This window comes from Halichondria panicea, chromosome 9 (assembly GCF_963675165.1).
Source record: "Halichondria panicea chromosome 9, odHalPani1.1, whole genome shotgun sequence".
Taxonomy (NCBI): Eukaryota; Metazoa; Porifera; class Demospongiae; order Suberitida; family Halichondriidae; genus Halichondria; species Halichondria panicea.
In genome coordinates, this window is record NC_087385.1 from 3,634,608 (window position 1) to 3,657,578 (window position 22,971).

Consider the following 22,971-nt stretch of genomic DNA (forward strand, 5'->3'; position numbering starts at 1 on the left):
TCTATTGACACTTTCGAAAAGTCACCGCATGTTAAATCCCATACACTATAATTATACTACATGTACCTGCTTTATAATAATTATAAAAAATTATAAACACACAACAGTTTAGAAAATAAACTGGCTGGAGTTGACCAAACAAGCAGTCTGAATAGCCTCGACTGTAGCAGGTCCCACTGTAGAGAGGAAAGGTGCAATGTATCCTCATACATACTATGGAGCATACCAAGAGGGAAATAGTCAGTATTCCCAGCATCTTGTCTAGCACTCTCGATGGCCCTCTTGGCAGCAAACAGCACAGAGCAGCTCATACACTGAGGCGGCTCTCCAGAGGCTGCAAGTACCTCTCACAACACAAACACATTCGATGTACACACATACCTTTGGAGCTAAGGATGCCGACAGGATTAGGAGTATTCTCGAGGAGTTTGACTCGAAAATCAATAGGAATGTCTTTAGAGGAGGGAGGCTTGTACTCCTGCAGAAGGTGGGTACGTGAGGGTGCTGTGCATGAGTCATACATGCATGTACAGTATGTGGGCTTACCCAGGTATTGTGAGTGAGCAGCTGTCCAGAGTCTTCATCGTAGAGAACCCTTTCTGTGAGCCAGTAGCCAAGACCCATCACAAATGCCCCCTCAACTTGGCCAATGTCTATATCTGGATTGATGCTCTGTCCGCAGTCGTAAAGAATGTCCACCCTCAGAATCTGTGTTTCTCCAGTCAGAACATCCACCTCAACCTCAGACACTGCCGTCCCCCATGTGTTGTACACATAGTAGCTTGGGATATTTTCATTCACACTGAAGAAAACATCCCATAACATTGTGTGCATGATTGGTTCGCCAAGCTCACAAGAATCTTGCCGACAAGTCAATCCCCTCAGAGTAGCACTTCTTAACGAGGTCCGGCCATGAGAGGTCCGGATTCTTCACACGGATGGGCTGAATCCTACCATTTAGTACACCACAAGCATTTTTTGTACCCTTTCGTGGGTGTGTGTACAAACAGGTGAAAATAGCCCATTACGGTATACCGGTACCCATATTATGTAATCAAGAAAATATTACTCTTTGGAGCTTACCAAACAGTTGAGTTCACTTCCAATGCTTCCCCCTGTTCCTGCAGCATTCGAATTGGTGAGAGAGTTGGTTGGTTTGATCTTCACAAAGCCTATGGGCACTCCCAACACTTTAGCAGCCACCTGAGCCACCTACACAGGTTGATAATACAGTGTAGAGTAACCAAGGTGCACAGTATACAACTTCACAAATTATAATTAGGGCAGACTTGGTGTGACTGTCTTGATAGCTAGCAATTATTATTCGGATAAGCACTTAATTTCTAGTGAGAGATACGTCACGTATATATAGTAGAAAGTGACTCACAACTTTTCAAGTGACACAGAATCAACTACGTACATTTAAGCACATGATCTACTCCAGAGACATGTTAAATATGTCACACGTATCTCACCTTAGTGTTGATTCCCTGCCCAATCTCAACTCCACCGTGAGCTATGGCCACTGTGCCATCATCAGCATATATACTGACCAGGACTGTGTATGGTGAACCATTCCAAGCTATTCCGAACCTCAGAGGCATCATCGTCAGTCCACGTTTACGCCAGCGATTGCCCTGCATATACGTACATGTAAGTTTGCCTTTTTGTTTGCAAAGACTCGCCTTGTTGTAAGCAGCCACTTCAGTCTTCCGACTCTCAACATCAGCAGACTGGTAGAGCTCTGACGCATAATGACATAAATTGTGCATTACTCAAACCTTTGAACTTACGATCCCAAACAGCTGAGATGTTGCAGTACTTGAGAGGATAGCCTCGCGGAGTTACCATGCCTTGCTTGTAGAGGTTGGCCCTCTTGACATTCTCCACCACTAGACCTTGGGAGCGAGCCACGTGGTCGATCATACTCTCCATGATGAAGATGGCAGGTAAAGTGCCTACAGTATAGGCAATAGAGCAATCCATGTTCAAAGGATTAATACTCACCTGGCGATCGACAATAAGTGTTCGCGTGAGTGTTTGTCTTGCACGCTCTAGTGGTTATTTCCCAGTTAGGACAGTGGTAGGCTATAGCAATTTAATACCCAATGAAACAGTGAAGCCATTCAATTTTTCTAATCACCATTGTCAATATGGTCTGCTGCCACCGAGAGGTAGTTGTCATTTGGGTTCCAGCCACAGTCAGTGTACACAGTCACCTTGACACCATTCAAAATACCATCCTTACTGAAGCCAATCTACCAGTAACATAGCAATTATCTTAAACGTATAAGGTGTTTGAATGTCTTACCTGGTAGGTAGCGAGGTAAGGAAACCTCTTGCCAACCAGCTTCATGTTGGTTTCTAGGTCCATGTGCATCTTCACAGGTCTGCAAAATATAGGACACACTGAGTGACATCGGTTTTAAAGTGCTACGTTCCATTATTGTGTGGATGATTGGATGGGCAACCACCTTTAAACTTAGAGCAGCACTAAAAATATAAAATCTCCCAAAAACTACAACGTTTTAATAAACTAGCTAGAATGTTGAGACACAAATAAGTCCATAGCCTTTTGTTACATCGATCTTTGTAGCTCGAGACTAGCCTTGTTTCCGGCCCGACTCCTCTTTAGCGGAATAGAGAAAAGTTAGGCCAGGAACAAGGCTAGCTTGAGACTGACCATCAATCATCTGATAACTGATAACTACAGAATAATCACTTACCTACGTGAGGCATGAGCACCAACTGCACACGCAGCTGCAACCATGTTTGCTCTTGTTAGTTTGGATCCGTATGCTCCACCTACTCTCTTGATGGAGACATCTACGGAGCTGGCACCAACCCCCAAGACCCCGGCTACTGCGGCCTGCACATTATCTATCCACTGGGTAGCACTGTAAACAGCATAGCCCTCCTCAAGTGGAACAACCACAGCTGTCTGCGTCTCCATGGTGAAGTGGTACTGACTACCACAAGATATCTGACCAGAAATCACATGATCCGAGTTCTGAATGGCAGCTGTACAGACATCAAGTACGTATAACAGTTTTTTTACAAGGGAAACGCCAACTTACTGGTGGGGTCTCCGACAGTGGTGGTCTCCTTTGAGGGGGTGGTGAAGAAGGAATTACTGCGAATGGCATCCTCCAAATTAAGGATTGGCTTTCCTTGACTATGATATTGCATCGTCACTGCCGCTGCAATCTGATTGGCCTGTTCCTGAGTGTCTGTGGAGACTGGGGTGATACATGTGAATGAGATGGTATGGCTTACCAGCAAGGACCAATCCTACTGCTTGACCAGCGTACTGAGACACCCTGTTAATATCAAGAAACAACTGCACAGAAAGCATCAAAGACACAATACAATCACTAGCAGTAATGAGACCACTCACTTCTTCTGGCATGATGGTGGAGTTAGGAGAGACAAAAGTGTTCTTGCCCGGAATGTCAGAAGCTTTTAGGACCTGCACAAAACCTGGCATACCTTCTGCTTTGCTGGTGTCCATGGCTGTTACTGTAGCATTAGCCTGTAGAGCATATTCGGAGATTTTGATAACGTATTTTGTAACTCGATGATCAGGTGTTTTAAGAAATGCATGACCAAGAAAACGTGGCTAGAAGCATATGGATGCAATAGAAGCTTTTAGTTGTACGTGCATTTCGACTGTTGAGCAGTTACATGGAATGCACAGACAGACAAACTTACACACACACATGCGCACGCGCGCGCGCAAATACAATGAGCTTATAACTAGGCGGCTATGCCCTAGGACATAAAAATAAACAATCATGCACCTGAGTAGTGAGAATAAAAGCAGCGGCTAACTGGTTGGGTAGAGGGGGGATGTCAGATGTATACTGCGCCTCACCTGAAGCCTGCAATGAGACACAGGTGAGCTATAGCTAGGCCCAGAGAGTGAGAGTGTGTGCTGTACCTGAAGAGACGCTGTGAGTTTAGGCAGGGGTTTACTGATGGGGTACTCAGTAGGGTTAGACGAGTAGGTCTGGTTGCCCGACGACACAGGTCGCACGTACGGAGCAGCTGCAGACGCCACTACTTGAGAAAGGTGTCCAGGGATAGCCTCCAGGTAGAACTTTAGGGGATGTAGTCATAGTAAGGTGGGTGTGACGGTCACTTACCTTGTAGAAAAGGTTGATTGCCAGACTCTTTCTGTAGTCTGGTGATGCTGCTCCTGGGGGTGAGTTGGGGACCAACTCCTTGCTCAGAACCTCCAAAGCACCTTTACACACGTACACAACAATCTTTGTGTACAGCTGCTAATCTGCTGACCTACCTTTGAGAGTGTTGGGATCCAGAAGGCTCTTGCCATTGAGGAAGACAGAAGTTGAAGCACCTTCCACCTACATGTATTGAGGAAGACAAAAGTTGAAGCACCCTCCACCTCCACACACACACACACACTCAATAGGGCACAAAGACGAGCGAAATGCTTACAGCATGGGTGTCAATTCCTCCGAACACGAGTGCGGGAGGTGTTTTGACTGTGAAACTGTTAGAAGAGTCCACTTGGGCAGAGAAAGCTGCATTCACATAGGCGTGGGCATTCTAAAGGAGGGGTATCAATGACAATTGAATTCATATATACTCAAAGCTACCTCTGCTCTTGGCATAATTTTGTAGCTCCTGAAAACCATGTCAGACCCACCAACTGGAATGTCCATGAACAATATCATCTGCACACAATTTTCAACGTGTGATACACCCAAGGAAACAAAGAATAAAATGTCTAATGCTCATCAGTAATGACACAAATTTGGCAATTTCCATCAACAGTGGACTATGCAAGTACTCACATGTTAAATATACCTGTTTGCTCATGTCTTGCTTCAAGAAAGTCCACAAGTCAACAGCAGTGTATTTGTCATTGGAGAAGCCTTGTGAGGAGAAAGCAAAATATTGTCAGCCTGCCATAGCATTACCACTCACCGAGAGCAATGGAGGCCCCAGCGGCAACCATAATGGTAAAAACGTCAGAGGGAAAGTTGTCATGGTCATGGGTGAGCATAAGGTTGCCGGCCCAGGAGCCAACGTTCCTTACAGGGACATTGGCAATCTTGAGGAGGTGTTTTGCCAGATGCTGAAAGACGGGTGACTGGTGGATCGTCAGCTGAGCTAGGAGCACTGCCAGAGGCACTCCTGCTCCCACTCTCATCCCCTCGGCAGTCACCTGAGGGGTCCGGTTAGGGGTGGTCTAGGGAGGGGGTATGGCTTACCGTCACTTGGTTGAGCTCAGGAACAGCCTTCACATCAATATACACATCAAAATTCTCAGGGACCTTGAATACACCTGCAAGACATACTCACATCTATCACTATACATGTACAAGAAACAGCAACAATAAGTACAAGGAAGTGCTAGCAGATAAATTCCAACACCTATACTCACACTCACCTCTTCCAGTGTCTCCACAGAGCAGCTTGATGGTCTTACTACTCTGGGTAGCCTCACTAAAGACACTGGCCAGCTCAAAGAGAGAAACTGGGCGGTACCACTGACCCTCATCAGACCTCATACCCCCAACCACCTTCTCCTTGCGACACACATTTCCACCATTAAGATCCTGCATTGGTACAATGGCTACTGAGCTGAAAGGGTGCATGGGTGTGGATGCTCACCTCTATGTCCACACATGCAACGCCACAATCATTGTGTGCAGCCTTCTCTGAGGCAAAAGACTTCATGGCATCCAGGATAGATCGGTAGCCAGTGCAGCGACACAGATTACCGTCAAAGTTATCTTCCACCTCTTGTTTGCTGGGGTCTGGTTTGGCCTTCAACAAACTGCAGCAATTGTGTGTTGGTGACTAATTAAAAATCAAATATTTTGCCTGAAAGGTTTAGACTTTGGAGGCTCATAACTTTATATGTATATTGGTAACGTCTTTTTTATTTCCAGCGACCAATTATAGTGGCGCACAAAATTAATGCGTAAACAAGAATTTCAGTTTGGAGAACGTAGAGTAATAGTAGCCGTTCCATGAGGCCATAATGATACAATTGACTGGTTATTCCTAAGAGCCAGCAAAAACTAATTCCAGAATTTACAGGCACAAATTGAAATTGTTTGTACCTGGTGCTTCTATTTGGGTGGCACTTAATGAAAAAAGACGGTAAGATCTTTGATCTTTCACCATGCGTACCTGTACATGGACATGACAAAGCCAGGAGTGCAATATCCGCACTGACTAGCGTTTAACTCTGCCACCTTAGACTGAATTGGGTGGAACCCTCGTTTGGAGCTGTGGAATGAAAGTTATATCACATGCTAAAGTGAGTCTCCCATCTTACTCCCCAATGCCCTCCACAGTCGTTATGGCCCATCCATCCACGGAGTACAATGGACACAGACACTGGGAGGTACGGTATGTTGATCATTTAATCTAGTTAATAATGAGAGCTCACTGAGTTGATGGCGACAGTTTTGGTGCTGTTAGAGACAAGATCTGGCATGGTTGCAGTAACAACACAGCAGCCACAGCCACCCTCTGCACACATCCTCTTTGTTCCTGAGAGCCCTGGCTGCAAGCGCAACCACTCGTTCAGAGTTAACCTAGGACTGGCATTGTCCACGATCACAGCACGCCCATTCAGGGAGAACGACACAGAGGTCTTAGGTAATACACTACTGGCAGCTCCCATATCACACTGCTCCTAGATCCTAGATCCTGTCTTTAGCTAGCTCTACGTGCTACAATGCAATGTAGCTAGCTAGCAGTACAGTCTTTGGACCCAGCACTCTAACTTGGCATTGGTATGAATCGTTAAAGGGCAATGTTGCAGCACTAAAACCTCATCACGTGCAACCTTGACAGACATCTTGTCCACGTTTTTTCAAGATCATCGCAACATTAACAGTTCACAAGAGAGTCTACCTAAGGTAGTTACCATGGGCAGGAATAAAGCTACAGCACGTAGGACGCCTAGTAAAAAGCTAAAAGAATCAAGCAACGGTAAGTTATACATCATTACAACATAACACTCTGTGAAAGAGTCATAAACCACTGTCCATTTATCAGGTTCGAGTTCGCAAACACCCTTTGTTGACCCATACCGCCAAACTGCTGTACAGCTGCCCACTACATGTGAGTGTAAACTGGTGTACGTTTATATATTAAAGCCCTCCCCACCAACACAAATCAATCAGCTCTACAGTATGTGCATAGATAGTAATATTTCCGGAGCAAATACAGAGGCTGCTACTACAGAAGTGAGTATTAGTAATGAGCATGTAAAATTTACTCAAACAAAACGAATGCACAGAGTGACTTGGTGAACAAGACTGATCCCAAATATACTATCTATGGTATGTGCTTTATATGCATACCATCTCTGAAAGATCTATGTACTTCTGCCAGTATGATGGTAAGCCTATGGTTGGGTACCTTTACCCTCTATGCTCCGCTCCTCACACTACTTGTACAGTATATCAGAAACCATTTTTTCCGGTGGCAGCCTTTTGGGTACCGGTAAGTGTTCGTAACACCCTGTGTTGCATATGTCCTCCATCCCTCTGTTGAGTACATGCTGTGTTCTACAGATAAGGAGTCTGAAGGCAGTGAAGAGAGCACTGAAGCTAAGACAAAGTTAAAGGATCTTTTGGATGTCAGTTGTGTGTGTCAATGTAATGTAATATACAATGTAGGTGTAGATCTACACTTGCCTCAACTGAGTCTACACTTGCCTCAACTGAGTTGTAGATTATAATTATACCTCTTATTCCACTGTGCCAGTATCCACTAATCATTACCCTTCCTCGTCGTCAGGGAATCATCGCTGTGAGCAGCAAGTACTCCATGGATGATGAACCTATGAACACCGAGCAGGAAACAGCCAAGGATTTAACTGCACATGCTGCAATGGTATGTACTGTATAACTGTATAACCTTTGTACTCTCAGTGTATTTCGTTTATAATTATTTTCTATTATCCTACAGCTTGAATCGTGTGCGACGGACCCAGAAACGAAAGAAGCAGTGAAGCCTGAGGAACTAACATTTTGGAAGCAAGTCACCGATCCCAAATCAAACCATACGTACTACTGGAACCCCAGAACGAACCAGGTGTCATGGACTCTCCCTGACAACGGAGTCATTGCTGATAACACTCCTGATAACCCCGTTCCAGAAGACACTAGCATGGAACCGGAAGCGGACAATCCATACGCTGATTACTATGCCTACTACAAGCAGTTTTATGGTAAAACTGATACAGAAGCTTCAAATACAGAAGAGGATGATGAAATTGCTGAAAGCAAAACAGATGATGAAAGTGCTAAAAGCAAGACTGATATACAAAGTGATTTGGTGAATAAGACCGGGCCAAAACCACTGTCTACAAAGAAGGATGGTGACCCAGCTACGGAGATAATTATTGGCCCTCTTCTACCGCCCTCTCACGTACCCAAGGATGCACAGTCACATGTGACTGAGGAGGGTGATGTTACTGCAAGGCCAGGGCTGAAAAGAAAAGCTTGCTCAGAGGAGGATACTGAAGGCTTAACAAATAACAGCCTTGATCCTGTATCCAAAAAGCAACGCCTCAAGTCTAAGGCTGTTGGTGCTGCCAAGAAGAACCTTTCTCCCCAAATCAAACTGAGTCCACAGGCAGAGCAAGCATTAAGAGTGGGTTGTCAACTTGTCGTGTATTTAATGTACATGTACATGTGATATGCACTGTTATTTGGTATACTTGCAATACATCCACCTTGTTATTGTTTCAGTATGATGATCGTTGTTTTTGCAGTTCCAGGTATCAAACATGGCTGATCAGCTCACTCGCAAGCTAGGCTACCTGCATGTGACCAACGAAGGGCTTTCTGATGTACAGCTGCTCAGCATTCAGCTACATGTATGTATTTGTGCACATGTGTATCTTATCAGTGCAAACCACAAAAAATGTTCTGTAACAACAAAAGGTCACCTTTATTTGTCCCTACAGACTCGACTCTCAGACTGGAAAGAGGGTGGTATCAACTCAAAGTTCATGCTCTCAAAGCTCAGATCCTTTGCAGTCTCACTACAGGAGTACGAGCAGTCTGCAGCTCCTGAAGGCTGGAAAGTCGTTTGGGACAGGTGCCGACAGCCATTATACTGCATTTGTATTGCTGTTTGTAGTATGGCTATAAATTGTACTGTGGTTTATTTTACTAGCTTTTACTTGTTGTATATATATGACCATGCACAGCTCCTCGTGTCGCTACCAGTACCACAATCTATCCACTGGGGAGACCACCTGGGAATATCCCACTCAACTAGCAGGTACACAACAACAACCATGCACCAGCCACACTTCTCACAAGTACTGTAATGTGTACTTGTAAACTCAGAGTACTTGCCTTTTTCACCTGCAGACTCACATGAGATTTCAGGTCAAGAGGACAGCTCTGACAATGAAGAGTTTCCATTGGTCACCCCTGCTGCTCAACCAACCACGTTAAATGTTTCCCTTAGCAACCAACTTCCTACAAGTGATGAGCCGAACGTCAACCTACCTCCTGCAATGGAACCAACTAGGCTAAGTCAGCTTGTGACCACAGCAGAGGTTAGCAGCACTCCACCAGGACCACCCCCAATAGAGCCGACCCCTGACCGTAAAGGAGAGTGTACTCCCAAAGTACAACCCACTGTGAGACATAGCAAGGCATGTCTAGCTTTTAGTACATGTACATGTAAAGTATGTTGTCATTGCTAGTGCAAATTTTACTGTACTTGAGTATGACGTACTGCAGTACTGGTTGTTTACGTGTACCGTTATTGTTCAATTCCCTGCTCCTACAGCCCCCTTCCCCATCCACCAAAAGTGAGCTCACCTTGCAGAAGGTTCGACAGAAGCTCTATCCCGGTCTACGCCCACAACGTTCTAGAGAGTCCACCGATAACATTGAGATACCGCTACTGGCACCAACTGTTATCACTGAAGTTCCCCCTGAAGCAAAAAACTATGCCATAGTGGAACAACAAGTGGTACCCATAAACCCTGAAGGAGTAGAGTTTATTTCCGAGTACCCTCCACCCTCTGAAGAGAAAATTGTTTCTGACAGCCCAAAAAGCTCTGGAGTTTTTGACATGGGTGTCATCAAATCAGATGAGTCAAGTGCTAAGGCTGCAGCTCCCTCTACACAACAAATAACCGAGAGTGAAGCTCGTATACGAGAAAGGCTGCTCGAAAGACATCGAATCAAATTCAGTGTGTCATCGAAAGACAAGAAAGAGGAGGTTCCTCCCATAAGTGCTGTCAAACAGCCAATGAACAAACCCCAACCAGAAATTCCGGTGAATCGAGTAGAGCAATCCACAGGAGAGGGCGTCCAGGGTGCAGTCGTCATTGCTCCACCTCCCGGTAATACTCAGGGAAGCGGTGTGGATGACTCACGAGTTGAACCAGAGACTGGAGAAGTTGAACCTTTACCTGGATCTAAAAGTGACCCTCCTATTGCAATTGAAAAGACTGAAGCAATGCTCGTGAAGACAAGCAAAGGACAAGGACAAAAGACGTCATCTGGACTGTACCAAAACTGGTCCCCCAGCCCCACGGAGAGCATCGAACGGTTCCCCTCCAGCGATCAGAAGAGGGTTACAAAGGAGGGAGAGGAATCAAGCGAGAGTAGTGCTGATTCTGGTTCCACTGGTAAAGGAGAGACCGTCGGGAGGTGCTACATGGACAGTGAGGAAAAAAGGGAAAGGATCACTTCTGAGAGGTCAGTAATGCTACTTAATGTACGTTGTGTATTGTTGATCCTTGTACATGTACATGTGAACAATTTAATGCGTATAATTACATTCATTACTGGTGTTTACAAACATGTCCACATGTGTTCAGGTCAAGGTCGCCCAGTAGAAAGTCCAAGTATGAACAGAAACATGATGATTACCACAGTGACTCGGATCGTGGGAGGTATGATTGAATGGAAATGTGATCTTTGTATGTTTAGTGCAGTAAATTGTATTTCTTGGTAGGCTATCACATCTGTTCAATAGTTCACCCTGCCCCTCTAGGTATTCAGACGTTGAGGTCAGCTCTAGAAAACACAAGAGTTCCAGACGCTCACGAAGGGACTACAGTTCTGATGATTCTGAGGAGCGCTCATCCAGGAGAGAAAGGCACCACAGGTGCAAAACCCTTGCTTAACTGTTTGTGTTACACCCCTTTTGCTTCCATGTATAGCTAAGAGTTGAACTCACTTGTACCTACATGTACATGTACCGTACGTGTGTAATAATATGGTGTTTATCTGCTGATATTTCACAACCCCTTTTTGCAGGTCTCACCACTATGACAATTCAGATGATGAACACTCTAAAGATGAACACTCTAAAAGACGATCGTCAAGGAGCTCTCATCGCAGCAGCAAGAAGAATCGATCTCGTTCCCGTTCGGGGCACAGACGCAAACGATCTCACTCCAAAGATTCCCATTCCCCCCACTCCACTGAACGCAGCCAGAGGAGATCGCCAAAGCACAAGAAGGTAAAAAAAGAGAAAAGGAAGAAGCATCACAAAACTGATAAAGAAAAGAAAGATGGAAAGAAAGATGAAAATAAGGAAGAAGAGGCGTCTAAGCCACCTCCTAATGTCATTGTGGGAAAAGTCGGGCGGATTAGCACCCAACGCACTCTTGGGAAAGACAGAAAGCCAGACGATAAACCAGAGACACCTAAAACCCTGGCAGCTCAACAGCCTCAGGCCATGTCAGCCACGTACTATCAGCACCCAACCACTGGAGAAGTGCCCTACTACTATTATCAGGGTTACTACGATCCCAGTGCGTATCAGCAGTGGGGACAGGGGCAGGGGCAGTGGTACGGACAGGATGTAACTCAAGCTACTCCTGGAGTCGTGCAGTATCCGTCACAGTACACAACAAACTCACAGTATGCCACAACAACTGCTGCCATCCAGCCTGAAACAACACAGCCTGTAGTGTCTACGCCAATGACTGGAGAACCTCACACTGAACTAGCTCAAGAGTCGAGGGAAAATGTTGGCAGGCCTCCTACTGAGACAGAATCGATAAACGTTGAGGCAGACAAAGTAGAGACGGACACCGATAAAACTGAACACGTAGTCGCACCCAGAATGGAAGTAGCTGAAGCCGAGACTGGAGAAGCAGTTCAAATGTCACAAGATTTACCTCAAGAAGCAGCTGTTGTACAGGTTCCCCAAATTCCTATACCTGTTAGTTTGTCTGAAACAGTTGAGCCTAGTAAAGTACAGAGAGTTGCCGAGGATGTACTGAGGACTGTAGACTCCAGTGATAAGATTGCAGTGACCAGTAATGAAGTTAGTGAAGAAGTGACCAGTGATGAAGTTGGTGAAGAAGTGTCCGTATATACATACGATGCTGTGGAGAATCGCTCTAAACAAGGTACCTGTGTATGCGATGCAAAGCCTTAGCTTCAGCTACTACTACTCTACATGTGCAGTGATATTTTTATTCACCAACTGTGATCAACAAGATTTTCCCATCTGTAAATAGCTGATTAGGACGGCCTTGACCTTCTTCTACACATACATGTGGTTCCACTAATTCCACTAGAGCCCACCTTGACAATTGTACCTAATAGATATATCCTGAGACCGTGTTGTATACATAAAATTTCTCATAATTGTGTGTTTTGTATCATGGCGACCCTTACCAAATTATGTCCTGAGAATACTTGACCGCGTTAAAATGTAGGGACTGTATGCCGTTATTACACACTCGTTACCTTGACAATGTGATATACAATCCATGGTTTTGTTTGTTCGTAGATGCCTTTTTCGAATAGTACCAGTTATGTTTGTTATCTCACACATGTAGGAACAAACACAATTGAGGTGGAAATCGAGGAACCGATCATGGAGTGTGACATGGACATTGATGAAGAGAACACTCCAAGTCCACAGCCATTTTCACAGGAACCAAGCAATGAAGCTGGACTTGTTATTGCGAGAGATAACAGTATTGATACAAACATTTCTGAATCTATTGCTCCTCCTGCAATTGCTGAGCATATCAACAGCCAAGAGGAGATTTCCCTTGCCATTCCACTTCCTCCCACACTTTTAGAGGACCCGCTACCCCAACCACCACCAGAAGCCCCTCCAACACCCCCTGCAGACAGCAATTCACTCTCTGACAAGGACAGCTCCTTGCCCAAGCCTTTTGATGGAGATGCAGTTGTTGTTAAGAGTTCAGAGGCTCTACCTGCTCCTCCCACGCCCCCCACACCACCAGCTACAAGTACTCTAGCATCTACAACCACTACCACAGACTATTCAGCCTACATGCTAGCAAACCAACAGCAACAAGCTTACAGCTATGCCTATGCTACGAACAACTATGTGCAGGCAGCGTACAATGCTTATGTGCAGCAAGCCAGTGCTGCTGCATACCAGGCCTATGGTGCAGGATACCCTGGATACAGCGCCTACCCAGCAGCGTCAAGCTATGGCAGTTCTTACGGGGCTGGCTATTATGGGACTACTGGGACTACAACTCCAACCACACCAACCAGTGGAGGCGGAGGCTATGGCAAGATGGCTTATCAGCTAGCTCAAGAAGTAAGTTTGTGTATTGTGTGCTAAAAAGTACCTTAATGTATAAACGCTTGTAATTTTGAAAGTAAGTTTGAACTTCCGTTTTGCACAAGGTAAAACGAAAATTAATGCTTGAGAGTGCGTTAAACGTAGTCTAGCTAGTCCTCTTTTTCATCTGTTATCTGACTCCAAATTTCACTAAAAACTCCTAGTTGTACATCATTTGACACTCTTATTCTTGCTGAGAATTTTTTTAAATTAGTGCCCTAAAATCTGTAAATTTACGGATTTTAGTACTACTCTCTTGTCAGTACAGTGTGACTGCTCTATTTAATGCCACTTGTGTCCTTGTGCAGGCTGCCAATACCAGTACTTCAGATAGTTCTGATGCAAAGAAAAGTGAGTTTGCGATTCCTGGGACAAAGTCTAAGCAGATGAAGAATATGATGGACAAGTGGTCCTCTTTTAAGGACAAGGAAGACTCTAGCTCTTAGACACTGTAAATTTGTTGGCTGAACACTCTCATTAGTGTTTGAGGTATATTATGCGGCTGAATACTCTCATTAATGTACATGTTTGAGGTGTAATTATTTTATGCTGTACATGTACAATAATTTGTGCTTTCTTATTTAATTGTGCTGCAATAATTGAAGTTGACTACCTTAAGGTGACATATTTTCACAAGTAGATTTGTTTGCGAATTCACTGTTTAGCTCATTTTGCTGGTATTAAATTCTTACTCAAGTTGTGAAAATTCATAACCTTTCTGATTACTCACAAGTGGTTTTAATGACAGTGTAATTATAAAAGATGTATGTACGTACCGTATAGCGCAACATTTTCGTGGATCTCGTGGGTTAGCAATTCCTACACGAAAATTAAGTCCACGAAAATTTTTCAGAATTATCTGCTATAACGTGCAAAGATTTAAAGGCATGGCTTCCGGTAAGCAGTCATTGTGCAACGAAATGTAAATGCCTCAAAAATTTCGCGCTATACGGGGGACACATGCGAAATTATTATGTGCTTTCTAGTGCTACTGTAATAATTGAAGTTGACTATAATTATAAAAGATGTATTCACATAATTATTCAGCAGTCAGCAAGTAAAATTACTACAAAAGTGAAGGGGGGGGGGACACGTGCATGAAATTATTATTCTCAACTTAGTAATAGCGAGTGTTAACGTTTGTACAGCTAGGCATAGCTCCCAATGTCATCTAAGAGTCTTAGGTCCTCCCCTGTCAACAGGGGAAGTTGGTCTGGCAAACTTTGCACACCCATTGGCAAGTGTTGATTTGAAACAGTGCAGGAGGCTTGAATGTTTGCTGAAATGGCAGTTATGGGGTGTTGCGGTTGAAGAGCAGTGTTGAAGGTGGAGGAGTGTTGTTGTGGAAACATAGTTGCTGGTTGAGAAGTGACGATTTGCCCGTTTAGTGTCTGTACCTGTTGAAACTGCTGGTTATCAGCAACTGATTGTTCGCAGCCATGAAACTCGTTTTTAACTGTCACTCTGCCACCTTGCCAATCAGGGAGAAAATCGTGTTGTTGGTACGGTACATTCATATGAGGTGCAGCTTGTGTGTTGATCGGAGATGTGAAGTACTGCTTATCTCCCTGAGGCATTGTCTGAGCCCATGTGTGACCACGGGACTGGCTAGACGAGTCAATAAAATCTGGGGTGTACATATTCAAGAGAGGGGGTACGTTGGAATATAGATCATTCGATTGGGGAAACTGTTGTTGCAAGTCAGTCTGGGTATAGCCTCCAGGTTGGTTCAACTGCCCATTACGTACGTATCTTTCTTGCGTCAATGTATCTTCTTGTTTAATGTGCAAACTGCCAGCCGTACGGTGTTTCCCAAGTAGGTGAGTAGCAGCACCAGGCTGTGGAGTGTCGTTCACTTGATGTGAGTTTGAATGTGAGTATCCTTGATTCGGACCACTTGTATTGGACAAGAGCAACGATGAGAGGTGGGAATTTTGATGCTGAGGCTGATCAGTATGCGATGATGTTATGGCTTGAGGAGAGCTGTTCATTACAGGGAAATGTTGGTGATGACTGCTTGTTGGGTTGCTGGAAATGTTCATTGTTGAAGAGTTGATGTTTGGAATAGTGGCGTTGCTATTCAATACTCCAAAGATCCCATGCGTAGCAGCAGGGATGTTCTCTGAGCTACCAACTTCTGATACACACCCCAAGGGAGATGTCATATAACCCGAAGAGGGGTTTTCCCACGATGATTTCCTTTGTGGCATAGATACATCGCTTAAGGGAGAATTAGAAGAGAAGGAGGACACTTCAGAGGCTCCACTGTTTGGTGAGAACATACCCCGCCCACCAGCACAGCTGTTGCTTGAGGAGTAGCCAGCATCTGAGGTTCGTGAGGTGGTGCCGGTGTGGGTACGAATCATACCCCCCATACTCGAGTCGGGCTCTGAGCTTGTGGAGTCGGGAAGCATACTTTCTTCCGGTAGGAAGACAGTAGAGCTTGGATTGGAATCAGGAAAACTAATGTCGGGACTAGACGATGATGTCACTTCGTTTTTCGTTACTGACTGGTCAGCTTCGTCCAGAGGGTTCACGACCTTTCCGTCTTCGCGGGATACCAGCGGGAAGGGATCATGGGATCTGGAGTCCAGTTCTTTAATTACCAGGTCGTTATCTTCCTCTATTGCTGTAATGGCACGGTTCTTGAGAACCTGGTCTCCCTTCTCTTTGCTACATAGAGGAAATAGATGCACAGTATGACACCAAACCAAGCAAGTAATTTTACAGATCGATAATATATATATATAAAAAAAGGGACTTACTCAATAAGAAAGTTCATACAGACGATGTAGGACGGCTTTCCGGTACGACTGTCGTACATCACTGTGGCTCTGGTCTGCAACCACACGTAGTAGCCATGCTTGGTAAGGAATCGGAAGTAACCACTGAGACCCTCACCTCGAGACATCACTGCGAGCAGAGAGAGCACTTACTAAAAGCCACTATATACACCAGGCAACTTCGAGACAACATTGATTAATATAGGGTCTCTATTATGGTCTTATGGCACACTGAGTAATTATTTGTCAGCCCATCCTTTACTAAGCTTCAACTTTGCATCTTAGTTAAAAGTATGTGACGATTCATACCACAAGCCAAGCATTGAAATCCAGATAAAGCCAGGTACATATACAGACAAAAAGCATTTCCAGACACAACTAACCTCCGCGGCTGCATTCCATAGTGGCTTCAGTGTCGTCATGGTGATGAAGCGTGAAGACTACATCGCCAAGGAGATCCTTCTTTCTATAACCCATCAGCTGGTTTAATCTATACAAAAGTAAATGGTGTGACACATCAGTTGACACTAGCACTTCTATTATATTCTGAGCAAGAAAGACATGCCATAGGCTGTACACCATAAACAATGAGATCCACAGTCATAGATTTATAAAGCGTAGTGAAGAGTTCTATTTATTGGCACAATTAAACTTGTAGCACTCATAGATACATGTATGATCAAATGTGGTGTCAAAACCACCCCACTTTACCTCCCGTCAAAGAAGGTGCACTTCATCTCCATGGAGTAGTGAGTAACAAACATGTTCCCCTCGACCTTGAGCTCAAGAATGGAGGGTGGGCTCACCGGCCTAACCACCACCACTAGGAACGCTTCACTGCCGGACAGCTTCAGGCTACCAGAGATATACACCAGCTGCATATAGGTGGGTGTGTGTTTATGAGCACACATTCAAGTAACTAAAGTGTACTGCAATCCGATTTGTTGTCTACAACCATACATACAAATACATCATCATTTTATCGGATCAATCCTTAGGCTATATACCTTCCTATCGCTATTAAATGTGCGTAGTACCTTGTACCCGGGAGTCTTGGAAATGGTGTTGGTCACTTTGAAACGAGAGCATTTCATTCGACAGAAGAATCCCACCTCTGCGCTTGCTACATAAAACAATTACGGTAACCATAGCTTAACATTGAGGACATACAAGTACACCATTCTACACAAATGCCTGAGGCGATATACTGCCCAGTAGTCACGTTTGCATAGTAAACAAACAAGCTATGTGTACAGTGAAAAACCTACATGTAAAAATTTCAAAGGCATTTTTAATCCTAGCTAATACATAGGATTGCGACCTTCCCCAGCACTGAAACTTTTACAACTCAGCAAATTTCAAGCCTTAGTAAACAAACATGACATACACACAACTTAACACACATGATTCACAATGTATGAACAAACACAAACATACAAGAGCAATGAAAACACAAATCTAATCTTCTTACAAATTACATTATGTGATATCAAGACTATCTTGGTGATATAGACCTTATATCTGGTTTCAAATGCATAGTTAATCATGACACTGTTACAAGTCCTATCGCGTTTCTAACTATTATGCAAAGCATGCGAAATTGCGTGCGCATGCTCACTCTTCGGGTGTTTTTTGTTTGCAATCTATGCGAAAACTCGCACTTTGCATTCGAAGAAACCTCGCGTTTAAGCTCCTATATACGGTAGTGTGCTGAGTGTGTACCATTGTGTCCCAGTCTGGCCAGAGATGTGACTTCAGCATCATGGATGGACCTCTTAACACTGTCTTCATCCTCCTCTAGAACAAGGTCATACAGACTGATGCCAATGTGCTCCGACTGTAGGTAGGTTTATAGTATTGAGTGTAAGGTTGAGCAGAATGGCACCAATGACATCTGCATCCAGCTAGCTATCATGCTTATGGATCGGTCCAATGTACAACAGCACCTTGTATAACTTTCCAAGGTAAAAATATTTATGATTTTGTACATATAATTGAAAAGAGACCTACAAAATTACAAAATATATGCAAAAAGAGTGGTCAGGCTTGGCTAAAAGCTAACAACCAGGAATAAATTTGATGCTATGAAATTGATCACCTAATGGATGGATGCATGTAATATTGACATTCTATACATTGAATCGTTTGCACTTTTAAGTGTGAACAACGCTTAAATACTGGTCACACATCCACATTGTTGCACAATCACCTGAAACAGCCCAAGATGCCTGTGTATGCTCTCAGATAGGTAAGTGATTGTACCATCTGTAAGAGCAACCATGAGAAATCCATCGAGGGCCTGCAAGGGCACATTGAAGATACGCATGAACTCACAGATTAATTGGATATATGATGCTAATGAGTGCAAAGTTGGGTGCTATGTTTCAAGGTGGGGTTTGTAATTTGACAGGGGAAATACACGCTAATAGCAAAACACTTGGGTATTTCACTGCAATGTACAAGACACAACACCTTACAGTTTCAATGCTTCATTCTCACCTCATTTATCAAGCCTTGCATAATCCCAGCAGTCTCCTTGCTCAAAAGGCTTTGATCAACCTCCTTTTCTTTTGCTATGGTCTCCTCTGTCACGGCACTGTAATAAATGGAAGAGGTGTACGTACATCAATTCATTATAATCAAATAAAAAGAGCCAAGTTCAGCAGAAGCCACTGAAACTTTGGCACTCTATCGACACAACTCTATGTACACAACTTCTTTTGTTGTTAGTTAGCCAATGGCTGATAATGCAAGTAAAACTGATTTTGTTCTACATAATACCTGAATCCCTATGTACGTACTTTCAGACAACACATGACTAATGTCAATAGTCTGCTATTGGTAATTGATACTAGTTAATAATGAAGTTCAATATGGCTCAACTTACGGACCTCTGCTCATTAGAGTCCAGCAGTGCTTTGAGTCTGAAGAAACACAGGGCCAGTCTGAGACGTGAGTTGTAGTCCAGCTGTGAGACTACATCCTTCGGGAATGGAAGTGCCTGTGCATGTGAGGGTGGGTATAATATGCAGTTGAGGAAAGCACATACACAAATATATGATATCATTGAGTGGTGCACAGAACATCATAGTTGTGTGTGTAAATAAGATTAGTATAGGTGGGTGCGTAGGAGAGCTATGCATAACAGTGCTTTAAAATTTGACCATTAAGAGGAAACAAAGCACAAGGTAAGGACTGTTTGATGGAGGTGAAGGGGCAAGCAATAGGTTGAATGTGTCTGCTGTACGAGTATTACATGGTATGTTCAAGGGTGGCGACACATACAGAGCTGAGGTCAGCTATAGGTGTGGGATTGGATTAGATGAGGTCATGGGAGAACACATCTATGGTATGCCCACTGAATGCCTAGTAAGGCTATGGAAATGAAATTAAGAGCACCACAGAGTGCCAAACCTATTATGTTATTCAATCTGATTTCCTGCACCCAAATAAACATAAATTGAAGGAAATATCAGTTACAAGAACACCCTATAAAGATAACACGTGAAAACCAAACATGTTTTTTACAAACAAATCATACCTCAGTAAGTTTGTCCATTATTGACTTATATGTGGTACGGCGCTTCTGTGCCAGTTCCTTTGATCTCTGCCTTCTAGCAACAACGGAGCAGGATTGCGAAACCGAGGCTTTAGTTGATCCATTTGTCTCTAGGGTTTGGGTACATCCAGACGCCAGCATGATAGTTATTGCCTTTATACAAACGTAGGAAGATGGTCAGTTATCGGTGAAATCGACATACACACCAACAATAAAACATCGTATGGAAACACTCAATTTCACCCACCCTGTTATGTTTGTTCTTTCAAATGCTACAGTGTAGTATTTGAAAGAATAAACATTACTGTAGAACAAGTTATAGGTAGCTTCAGCAACTCGTGTACATAATGCGAATTGACTTCCCCCAAAAAGTGACTTAAGAGTGCAACTGCAACTAACGTAACATTAGCGGAAAATGATAAATTCCAGCTAAAAGGTTCAAAGTACCTTGGGCACAGACCTTTGATCTTTAACTTAGTAAAGAGAAGATCAGACTTTTGTGCAAAAGAAGGTCAAGTTTCGAGCATGTGTACACTGATAACACCTGACACACACATACAGAGATTATTTTGTACAGATGCCATACAGACTATAAGCTGTACAACTTATTATTAGATTGTTAGTCTGTGTATTCTGTACCTCTCATACCTCTCACCTGGATGCTAGAGTACGTGTTGTATTTATAGCATACCGTACAGCGGGGTAAATATAGCGACGAATTCATTTTGGCAATTTTGTAGGGCCGGTGCTTAAAATCAAAAAATAACCAATGTTTTATACTCAGTCCCAGGAGATCAATAATGCCATGCAGCATCAAATTAATAATAGTTCAATTGCCTCATTCGCCAAATATTAGATCTACCCGCTATACGTTTATGGTTAGCCCCTCGTTATACATGTACATTCTATAGCAACACTGTTCTCAAATACTTATTAAGCTGTGGGTGAGGTTCATATGAGAAAAACTGAATTACAACACCCTACACTGTTTAGTTATGTACTGCTACGTATGTACACTTCTAGGCTTCATCATTCAATTTCCTCGTGACACTCTGTACAAGTTATGAGACATGCTATAGAACCACACCTTAGGCCCACTTCAGTATGAAGTATAAGCTTTTCAGATTGTTGGGAGAAGGGTAATGTATGCTTTTGGAGCATTTCTACATGCCTGGGATGAAATAATGACAATCAACTGCATCCCATGACTGCACCCATGCATGATTGTACAAACAGGCATGTATCCTATGCTTTACAGTATAGCAGCTATAGGCTAGCTAATGAGGGACGCAGTCTAATTAGACAGTATATACACACAACATGGCAAATTGGGAGCTCAGAGGTAAAACACGTGCATGTACAAACATGCATCATGCGCACAAGGTAACAGTAATTTTTGGTTCTACAACAGTCCTTCATGGAGTAGCACATACCCTGTAACTGTTTGTTTCAGCAAATCAATAGTTCAGCTGCATGCTAATAAGGTCACAAGTGTCAATGGGCATGAGTACATTTTTGTTGAGTCTGTTATATTTTATATAGGTATACGTAGATAACATCATGTTTATACAATGCAAAATTATAGCGGATTAGGTTACCTGGGTTATACAGACACAATTACATGCTCTATCGACTACCGTATAGCGAGTAATTTTTGTGGGGTAAAAAATTCGTTATTTTTGTGGGCAAGCTGACCTCAACGAACGACAACTTAGGCATGGTGTCCTGGAACACACACAGGCAATGAAGTCAATGAAGTCAAATGAAATTCGTACTCAAGAAAATGTCCGTATTCAAGGTAAACGAAATTTTTACCCCCACAAAAATTACCAGCTATTATGATATCGCAGGTATCATAGACTCTAGCTAGTATCCACTACAGGCCGGATCGGGACAGGCCACACACCAATTAATGGTCCACCACACACCCAGTCACAATAAAATCCTCTTCCTTTGATATGCAGGCTGAATTAACCAGTTGCCATAATCATTATAAGATCAATACCAAAAGTATAGCGAGGCACTAAATTTTCGCAGTTTTTGCGGATTGACCTTGAACCTCAAAAATGTTGGTATCACGGTTTACTGAAAGACCTCTCTCTACTGTGGTCATTTGAACCTCTATCCTCGAAAATAAAATCCGCAAATGCGTCGAAAATAACCTGCTATTACAGTAATCTTTAATAATTACATATGTTTACATCACTTATACCAAAAGAAAAGTAGCATTACGAGCGTAATAATTATGAACACAAATCATTTAGAGCTAGCCTAGTAGACATTGGGGGTACTGGTAGTAACAATGCCAGACATCAGTCTGCTAGCCGATAATTTATATACAGAACCTTGTACAACAGAACACAAACGTAAATCTTGTACATCGATATATCAGCATGACAAAAATAATCTAGTACATGTATTAAACCTAGAACCATAGTGCTAGTTTACTCGGTGTACAAACATACAGGTACAGGTATATGTGGCTATTAAATGCAACACAAGATTATAATGTACAGTCTACTTTAATATTTATAATTATGTACTAGATCTAGACTTTTGCTTACAGTGAAGTTTTGTTGCTGATATATCGATATGTCGTACACAGTAGAAAAGAAGTTCTCTCTGGCCGGCTGTTACTGGAAATCAATAAAACTGTCAGTTCACCAAAACTATTGCACTTTATGACGTTTCCCTCTAGCTCTACGAACATTGCGTAATTGCATTCATTAATAAAAATCATGCATCATTATTAATTTTTACATGTAGATCTATGTGAGTTCGAACTAATGTAATGAGTTAAAATCATATGGAAGTGTTCAGTAGTTGAGTGCACAGAGGAGGGCCACTGCACGCTTTATCCAGTGGAACTGCGGCTTGCTTGATGGAATTTCAACTGCAATCACATAGTTGGTGGAGTGACCAGTGGTAGACAATGTGCCTGTGTGGGAGTGAATTAAACGGGCCAGATTACGTAACAAATCATAATAGCAATTCAGCAAAATTCTTAAATAGTTTTCTGTCACAAATTCCAATCAT

The 22,971-nt window shown here is 43.2% G+C and overlaps 4 protein-coding genes across 10 annotated transcripts in view; 1 reads left to right on the forward strand and 3 right to left on the reverse strand.

Moving 5' to 3' along the window:
* Positions 1-11: 11 nt before the first annotated feature.
* On the reverse strand, positions 12-6,796 carry LOC135341829 (uncharacterized). Of its 3 annotated transcripts, XM_064538496.1 has the most exons (30): positions 6,431-6,796; positions 6,317-6,378; positions 6,169-6,267; positions 5,644-5,809; positions 5,420-5,588; positions 5,241-5,314; positions 4,954-5,194; positions 4,834-4,901; positions 4,623-4,700; positions 4,462-4,572; positions 4,301-4,367; positions 4,146-4,246; positions 3,941-4,099; positions 3,801-3,881; positions 3,398-3,532; positions 3,277-3,340; positions 3,078-3,230; positions 2,727-3,021; positions 2,312-2,390; positions 2,144-2,258; positions 2,008-2,088; positions 1,794-1,958; positions 1,686-1,744; positions 1,476-1,637; positions 1,084-1,212; positions 855-985; positions 547-802; positions 382-478; positions 227-334; positions 12-176 (listed from the first exon to the last, which is right to left on the reverse strand). In XM_064538496.1, exons 1-30 carry the CDS (start codon positions 6,665-6,667, stop codon positions 109-111), a joined length of 3,810 nt encoding a protein of 1,269 aa, XP_064394566.1. In that variant the 5' UTR covers positions 6,668-6,796; the 3' UTR covers positions 12-108. The 3 variants fall into 3 exon arrangements, with proteins under 3 accessions (XP_064394566.1, XP_064394565.1, XP_064394568.1); XM_064538495.1 differs by having other exon boundaries at positions 1,476-1,744; XM_064538498.1 differs by lacking the exons at positions 12-176; positions 227-334; positions 382-478 and having other exon boundaries at positions 660-802; positions 855-950; positions 1,476-1,744.
* A 35-nt stretch (positions 6,797-6,831) lies between these two features.
* Positions 6,832-14,211, forward strand: LOC135341828 (formin-J-like). 5 transcript variants are annotated; one of them, XM_064538494.1, is made up of 18 exons: positions 6,902-6,978; positions 7,045-7,110; positions 7,173-7,235; positions 7,289-7,390; positions 7,451-7,494; positions 7,566-7,630; positions 7,792-7,887; positions 7,963-8,649; positions 8,771-8,875; positions 8,966-9,099; positions 9,212-9,285; positions 9,378-9,667; positions 9,805-10,724; positions 10,847-10,921; positions 11,023-11,136; positions 11,289-12,391; positions 12,827-13,569; positions 13,902-14,211. In XM_064538494.1, exons 7-18 carry the CDS (start codon positions 7,822-7,824, stop codon positions 14,037-14,039), a joined length of 4,449 nt encoding a protein of 1,482 aa, XP_064394564.1. In that variant the 5' UTR covers positions 6,902-6,978; positions 7,045-7,110; positions 7,173-7,235; positions 7,289-7,390; positions 7,451-7,494; positions 7,566-7,630; positions 7,792-7,821; the 3' UTR covers positions 14,040-14,211. The 5 variants fall into 5 exon arrangements, with proteins under 5 accessions (XP_064394560.1, XP_064394561.1, XP_064394564.1 ...); XM_064538492.1 differs by having other exon boundaries at positions 7,289-7,331; positions 7,384-7,494; XM_064538493.1 differs by having other exon boundaries at positions 7,173-7,331; positions 7,384-7,494.
* Positions 14,212-14,604: 393 nt separating this feature from the next.
* Positions 14,605-22,648, reverse strand: LOC135341833 (endothelial PAS domain-containing protein 1-like). Its single transcript, XM_064538504.1, has 11 exons — positions 22,500-22,648; positions 19,918-20,088; positions 19,268-19,377; positions 18,876-18,972; positions 18,586-18,675; positions 18,099-18,213; positions 17,414-17,499; positions 17,088-17,251; positions 16,760-16,866; positions 16,359-16,506; positions 14,605-16,266 (listed from the first exon to the last, which is right to left on the reverse strand). The coding sequence occupies exons 2-11, from the start codon at positions 20,074-20,076 to the stop codon at positions 14,742-14,744; spliced, it is 2,601 nt and encodes an 866-aa protein (XP_064394574.1). The 5' UTR covers positions 20,077-20,088; positions 22,500-22,648; the 3' UTR covers positions 14,605-14,741.
* LOC135341827 (dynein axonemal heavy chain 1-like) overlaps positions 22,645-22,971 on the reverse strand; it is a 42,821-nt gene continuing 42,494 nt past the window's right edge. Inside the window, exon 67 of the mRNA XM_064538489.1 lies at positions 22,645-22,873. Within this exon, the coding sequence (XP_064394559.1) occupies positions 22,752-22,873 (122 nt within the window). The 3' untranslated portion in view covers positions 22,645-22,751. The remainder of the gene's footprint in view (positions 22,874-22,971) is intronic.